The sequence below is a fragment of the Lactuca serriola genome, chromosome 8, assembly GCF_051521515.1.
Source record: "Lactuca serriola cultivar US96UC23 chromosome 8, Lser_US96UC23_V15, whole genome shotgun sequence".
Lineage (NCBI taxonomy): Eukaryota > Viridiplantae > Streptophyta > Magnoliopsida > Asterales > Asteraceae > Lactuca > Lactuca serriola.
Window position 1 is genome coordinate 320,579,613 of NC_136415.1, and position 8,023 is coordinate 320,587,635.

The 8,023-nt window shown below is 50.1% G+C and overlaps 1 protein-coding gene across 1 annotated transcript; it reads left to right on the plus strand.

Annotated features, from left to right (window-relative positions):
• Positions 1-7,335: 7,335 nt before the first annotated feature.
• Positions 7,336-7,800, plus strand: LOC145068265 (uncharacterized). Its single transcript, XM_079015222.1, has one exon. It carries the CDS (start codon positions 7,336-7,338, stop codon positions 7,798-7,800), a length of 465 nt encoding a protein of 154 aa, XP_078871348.1.
• The last annotated feature ends 223 nt before the right edge of the window (positions 7,801-8,023 follow it).

An 8,023-nucleotide genomic window follows, 5' to 3' on the forward strand; every position in this document is an offset into this window, starting at 1 on the left:
AGTCGGGTGAGCGGAACTGCTATCTTGGAGAAGTCCTGAATGAATCTCTGATAGTAGCCTGCCAATCCTAGAAAGCTCCGAATCTCAGATGGAGACCTCGGAACCTCCCAACTCATCACGGCCTCCACTTTGGCCGGATCTACTAAAATCCCGTTTTGGTTGACAAGGTTCCCAAGAAACTGCACCTCGCACAACCAGAACTCACACTTGGAGAACTTAGCATACAAGTTTTCCCTCCTCAAAGTCTCCAGAACCTCCCGCAGATGCTCCTCATGCTGCTCTCGCGTCTTGGACTAAACCAAGATATCGTCGATAAACACTATCACAGACTGGTCTAACAACGGTCTACATACACGGTTCATGAGGTCCATGAATGTGGCAGGAGCATTGGTGAGCCCGAAGGGCATCACCACAAACTCATAGTGACCATAATGCGTCCGAAACGCAGTCTTCTGCACATCCTCCTCTCTGACCCTCATCTGATGATACCCTGAACGAAAGTCAATCATGGAGAACCAAGATGCTCCCTGAAGCTGGTCAAAGAGGTCAACAATCCTCGGGAGTGGGTAGCGGTTCTTCACCATTACCTTGTTCAGCTCCCGATAATCTATACACATCCGATGCTACCCGTCCTTCTTCCTCACAAACAGAATCGGGGCTCCCCAGGGTGAACTGCTTCGTCTAATGAAACCCTTGTCTAGCAGCTCCTGCAACTGTGTAGAAAACTCCTGCATCTCTGGAGGAGCCAACCGGTACGGCGCCTTGGCTATCGGAGTCGCACCAGGGACTAGGTCGATCCTGAATTCCACCTATCGTTCCGGAGGTATCCCAGGCAACTCCTCGGGGAATATATCCGCAAACTCTCGTACCACGGGTCCATCGTCCACCGTCGCCCGACCCGTCTCCCGGGTATCCATAACATATGCGACATAACCTGCGCAACCCTGTTGGAGGTAACGCCTAACTCTCACTGTTGAACATAAAGCTGGTCCTCGCTGTGGCCTCCCGCCCTGAATCACCAGCTCTCCCCCACTTGGAGTCCTGACCCGCACCAACTGTTGCGCGCAGTCGATCACTGCCCCATTAGGGCTGAGCTAATCCATGCCTATAATCACCTTGTTCCCACGCAATGGAATGGGAAAAAAGTCTACCAAGTAGCTCTCAACCTCAGCTCACAATCTCGAAATACCGTCGATGCCCGCACCGAACGGTCGTCTGCAATCTCTACCTCTAGAGGGCAATCCAACATGCCCGAAGACTTAGAAAATCTCTTGCTAAGCGCAAGAGACACAAATGATCGGGTAGCACCCGAGTCAAACAACATCAGAACTGGGATGCTATTCACATGGAACAATCCTAAACAGAGCACATATCAATAACACAATCACAACAAAAAAAAATCAGAGGGAAAGAATCATACCCGTCACCACATCAGGTGCAGCGCGTGCCTCCTCAGCTGTCAGCTGAAATGCTCGGCTCCGCACCACTGGAGCCTCTGTCTTGACCTTCCAGCCATATGTAACCCGCGTCGTCGCTGAGACCGACATAGCTGCTGGCACTGCTGCTGACGCTGCTGTCAATCTCGGGCAACTGGCCCTTTTGTGGCCCCTCTGATTGCAATGGAAGCAAATCAAGTCTGTCATCTGTATCGCAGGGGCGGGGGCAGTACAACCCCTGCCAAAATGCCCCACCTTGCCACACTTATAGCAGCCCGAACCCGGCCTAGTGCGACAAGCTCCCTCGTGTGACCGACTGCATTTCCCACAGCGGTCCCGTCCTGCCTGGCCTTGATGGTGTGCCTAGGGCAGCACAGCAGAGCCACATCCAAGCCCTAGAGCCGGGCACACCAACCAGGCCCAGCCCAGCAGGCTCAGCGCCCGCTAGCGCCCCAGGGAGCGAAACGCCCAGGCGGAAGCCTCACGCCCGCCAAGTGACGCTCCTTGCTCCAAGACAAAAGGTACGGTCAGGAGACAAAAGGTACGGTCAATGAGAGCGCTCTAGCGGTTGAGGGCGCACGACCCTCCAATCAGCGCCTCTGATCCTGTCTCCCCAAAAGCGATCCTGTCTGGTACGGACCAGGCAGGAGTGCTAGGTATAAAAAGATGCATTCTCAGATCGGCGAGGTAAGTTCTCTCTCCCTTCTTGAGAACGCATACACAAACCCTAAATCACCCCCTAACTTGACCGTCGGAGCGCTCTTCCGGGAGCCCCTCCTGGTAAGCGGCTGACAGCCCTTGTTCTCTGTGATCTTGCAGTGATAACCAGGCAACCAAGAAGAATTCACCCGTGAAGCAGAAGCAAGGTCTTATCAGGGACAAGGTTCCATCATTTGGCGCCGTCCGTTTGTGAGACGAAGAACACAAGCAAAAAGCACGAAAACAAACATCAATGGCGTCCAACGGTAGCGAGGGACAACCAACTAGTCCCATACGTCCCATGACGACGTTGGACGAAACACCACCGCCTACAACGACCAACAGGGCCGTTTTGGGCGAAGGAAGTTCTACAATAGCCACCGGAAACGTTTCACAACCGTCATTTCCTCAGGAAGGAACAACTCCTGTGGAGCTACTTCCGTCTACACAGCTTCAGATGTCGTCGTTCTTCGTGTCGTCGCTGCAACAGGCACGAGCAATCCACTCGACAACACCCCTGTCGAGCCACATTTTCAACATTTCGCCGTCGTTTGCAACACCATCGCCATTTCAGATGATGGGTGGACAGATTTTCGCAACCCTATTACCTCTATTGGCGCAAACCATGATGAACCACTCACCACCCATTTACCCGACGGTCAGTACATGGACCGGACCGACTATCCCTGCCAACAACAGCCTGCAACATCCGGTAATGATCAACCCTGCTACATCCATACACCCTTTCTCCACTAGTTATCCCCTCCAGTTACCATTTCAGCCATGCCCCTTTTATGGACCAAGTCCGGGCTACCTCACGCCACCGCCACATGGTATGAACTCCCAATACCAGCAGGGGACGTCAACTATCCCAGGCCAGGATGGTTTTTCCCAAAGCGTAACGTCTCCGTTCGTCAAAGAGTTGTTGGATTATGATATACCAAATACCGCAAAGCTCCCGACACTCAAAACATACAATGGAACCACCGACCCGGACAGTCACATTGACACATATGAATGGACGATGACGTCGCTAAAGCTTAACGAGAAGTTCTGGTGCACATACTTCCCGACGACATTCGATGGCAACGCCGGCACGTGGTTCAAAATGTTACAACCGGGCAGCATTTCAAACTTTGCTCAACTCAAGTACCTTTTCCTCACCAACTTCATGCAGTTACGCAAATACAAGGGGGCCTCTCATTCCATTATAGGCTGTAAACAAAGAGAGGGGGAAACTGTGCGAGAATACTTTACAAGATTCACAAATGCCACGTTGGATGTACCAGGGCACGACGAAGGCCTTATAGCCGGTGCCTTCACATGGGAACTCTTGCCAGGCCCTTTGTCACAAAAACTCATGGGAAAGAAGCCCTTAACACGAGCCGAGTTGAAAGAAAGGGTAGCGTGATATCTACGGCAGGAGGATGGTGAAGCAGCCAAGCAAGCCTACTTGAATGCCATGACGACCAAGCATCACCGCCCGAGTCATACGGACTTCCGAGGGGGAGGCAGACACTATGGCCAGGCAAGAAGACCACCGATGCGTTTTCGACCATTTGTTAAAGACGACAGACGGGGTTGCCGCCCAAAAGTGTACGTGGTGTCTGAGAAAAAGCAGTCGGCCAAGTCGTCCAAGAGTCGGTACTGTGAATACCACAAAAGTAAGACGCATGATACGGTTAACTATTCGGTACTAAAGAAGGAGATGGAGGAGAAGCAACTCAAAGGAGATCTGGTGGAGGTGGCGCGAAGCCTGCACGCCAAGTTTGATGCTGAGAATGCCAAGGGCCCACCCCGCGAACGGGTTCAGCCCAGGGAGATATTCATGATACGCAGCAAAAGAAGTAGGGAGGAACAACGGGGAGAGTAAGCGACCATTAAACCTTCAGCACGCGCGCTCACGTTCTCCATTCAGGATCCCCGTCCGAATGGTTGGAAAGATGACAACCCGCTGATAATACAAGCATCTATCAGAGACGTGACTATCTATAGGGTCTATGTTGACACCGGGAGTTCAGCAAACATCATCTATGAGCATTGTTTTCGGTTCCTCCCGGATCGCTGGAAAGACAACTTGCGACCTACGACTGGTAGGCTGGTGGGATTCACCGGCCATAGCCTGTGGCCGTTAGGCACAATCCATCTCCCCCTGACAATCACTAGCCATGACAAGTAGCGAAAGAAAACTGCCCTGACAGACTTTGTGGTCATCCGACATTCAGTAGAACACAATATCATCCTAGGAAGGACAGCCCTCTTGAAGCTAGGGGCGGTACCATCAACCATGCATGGGATCATGAAATTCGACACACCGAAAGGCGAAGCCACGATACTGGCCACTCCACCCAAAGAATTGAAATGCTATACAGTCATGAAGCCAGCAGAAATAACCAAAGGGTCCAAAAGACCCAGGGGCAGTCCCATAAAGGGGAAGGAAGTAATCAATGAAAGATACCCTGATTAGCCGGTCAGCGTTGGATGTGGCCTCCCAAATCACACGAGAAGAGCGCTGGTCGACATGCTCAAACGCAACAAACATGTGTTCGCATGGACTCCTACAGACATGGTGGGAGTAGAAAGGAAGGTCATCCAACATAAACTGATGATCAAGCCAGGAGTAAAAGAAGTTAAGCAGAAGAAAAGGGTCCAGGGGGGAGACCGTAATAGGGCAATTAATACAGAAGTGACTAAGCTGACGGAGGCCGGGATATTTAGGGAGGAAATATTCCGACGTGGATTGCGAATCCAGTTATGGTTCGCAAACAGGATGGATCGTGGCGTATGTGCATATACTTTTCCGATCTAAACAAGGCGTGCCCTAAGGATTGCTACCCGCTCCCAGAGATCGATCAGAAAGTATAATCGCTACATGGATTTAAGCTGAAATGTTTTTTGGATGCATATAAAGGGTATCACCAGATTTTGATGAGCAAGGAAGACGAAGAAAAAACAACCTTCTATACAGACCATGGCACTTTATGCTACACTAAGATGCCTTTCGGATTAAAGAATGCAGGGGCAACATATCAACGTCTGGTTGACTCGATATTCGCTAAGAAAATTGGAAAGAACATCGAGGTGTACGTAGACGATATGGTAATTAAGAGCCCGAATGAGGAAAAGATGCTACAAGACATTGAGGAAACTTTCCAGACATTAGAAGCAGTCAATATGAAGCTAAACCCAGCCAAGTGCACGTTTGGAGTGGAAGAGGGGCAATTCCTGGGATACTACGTCACCAAACAAGGCGTCCAGCCCAGCCCGACCAAGGTCGACGAGTTCATCAAGACGCCAACCCCAAACTCCCTCCGAGATGCACAGGTTCTGAACGAGAAGCTTACAGCTCTATGCAGGTTCATTTCGAAATCCGTTGACAACGCCATGCCATTGTTCCACACCTTAAAGGGGTGCATCGAGAAGAACAACTTCCAGTGGACGAATGAGGCAGAAAAAGCGCTCCAGAAAATGAAGGAAGCGCTACACGAGTTGCCAACTCTGGCCACCCGTATCCCTGGAGAAACATTACAAGTGTATCTTTCAACATCAGGTGAAGCGATATCCTCGGTATTGGTTGTAGAAAGGGAGGGGGAACAGAGGCCGGTGTACTTTGTTAGTAGAGCGCTGCAAGGACCAGAACTCAACTATCCCACGCTGGAAAAGTTGGTATTAGCCCTCATCTACGCCGCGAGACGACTAAGGCGATACTTCCAGGCACATCAAATCGAGGTACTCACGAGCTACCCCATTAAACAGATCTTGCTCAAGCCAGAGACGTCAGGCCGGCTGGCCAAGTGGACAATTGAGCTGGCAGAACACGACATAAACTACCGCCCAAGAACAAGCATCAAAGGGCAGGCGCTAGCTGACTTCTTACTGGAGATCCCAGACGGAGGGAACCCGGCGAAAGAGAAGGCATGGGTAGTTGAAGAGGCCCAGGCTGACCATGGTTCATGGACCCTGTATACGGATGGAGCATCCAACAGGGAAGGCTCGAGGGCGGGGCTGATCCTGACTAGCCCAGAAGGAGAGGAGGTAACCTATGCCCTCCGCTTCGACTTCCATACGTCAAACAACAAGGCGGAGTACGAAGCACTTCTTGCAGGATTAATGTTAGCCAAGTAGATGGGTGCGAAAGCTGTAACCGCCTTAACCGAATCGAGGTTAGCAGGAAACCAAGTCAATGGAAGTTTTGAAGTAAGAGATCAAATAATGGGAAAATATGTAAAGATGGTGAAAAAACTGATAGGATCATTCGGCCGGTTTACAATCAAAGCAGATACCCAGAAGCAAAAACAAGAGGGAAGATGCTTTAAGTAAGCTGGCGTCCACATGCTTCGACCACCTATCAAACAAAGTTTTAGTAGAGGTACTTCGAGAAAGGTGTATAGATGAGCAACAAGTGAAAACCCTAACCCCCGTTGGGCCCACATGGATGACACCGTTCCGGGAATACCTTCAAATAGGAGTGTTGCCAGATGATCATGATGAGGCCAGGAAAATATGATTAAAAGCGCCTTCATACGCAATGGTGAATGGAGAATTGTACAAGAAGGGGTTCACGTCTCCATGGTTAAAATGTGTGGATCAGGCCAAGGGGGTAGAGATATTGCAGGAGGCACACTCAGGACAGGTGGGTGCACACGAAGGGGCGAGGGCCTTGACAGGAAAGGTGTTACGAGTGGGGATATACTGGCCAACGATACAGCAGGATGCGATAGAAGTAACCAGGAAATGTGGGGAGTGTCAGTCTTACGCCCCAGTCCAGGCGAACCCCTCGGCCCCGCTAAGCAACATATCCAGCCCATGGCCTTTCTACCAGTGGGGCATAGATATAGTGGGTCCATTCCCAGAAGCACCAGGGAAACTAAAGTATATGGTGGTAGCTGTGGATTACTTCACAAAGTGGATTGAAGTTGAGCCTCTGGCGTGCATATCTGGGAGGCACATGATAAAATTCGTATGGAAAAACACCATGATAAGATTCGGAACACCTAAGGTTCTCATCAGCGACAATGGCTTGCAGTTTGCGGAGAACCCGTTCAGAGAATGATGCACCGCCAAAGGGATAAGCCAACGCTTCACATCGGTGGCACACCCTCAAGTGAACGGCCAAACGGAGGTGTCCAACAGAACCATTGTCAATGGGATTAAGAAGAGGTCGGGCAAAGCAAAGGGGAATTAGGCTGAAGAGATACCAATGGTGCTATGGTCATACAGAACTACACCACGGAAAAGAACAAAGGAAACCCCTTTCAGCTTGACGTATGGAACCGAAGCCATGCTTCCCATGGAGGTGGCAGTGAACACACTGAGGGTGGCCAACAAGCATGAGGAAAGCAACATAAAAGACCTGAGGATAAACCTAGATATCCTAGAGGAGAAGCGTGAAGAATCAGGTGTACGCCAAGCCGCGTATAAACATGAAACAAAAAGATATTACAACCAAAGGGTAAAGGAGAAGGCCTTCAAAGTCGGCAAATATGTTTTGAGGAGAAACGAGGCAAGCCAAGCCCAACCTCAAGGAAAGTTGGGCCCAACATGGGAAGGCCCATACAGAGTCACGGAGGCAAATAGGAACGATGCATACGTGTTAGAGACAATGGAAGGAAGGCCCATTCCAAGAACGTGGAATGCTAGGAACTTAAAGAAATATTTCTTCTAAGGCAAGGAAAGGAAGGAAAGGGAGGCAACCCCAGTTGGTTGACATCTCATTGAGTGTATCGCACCCCGAATACTTAGAGTATATTTGTTCATGCTAAGAGACATGAGTTCAATACTTAGTCTATTTAAAATTCCATGCTAAGAGACATGAACCTGATACTTAGTGTATTTAAAATTCCATGCTAAGAGACATGAGTTCAATACTTAGTGTATATATAATTCCA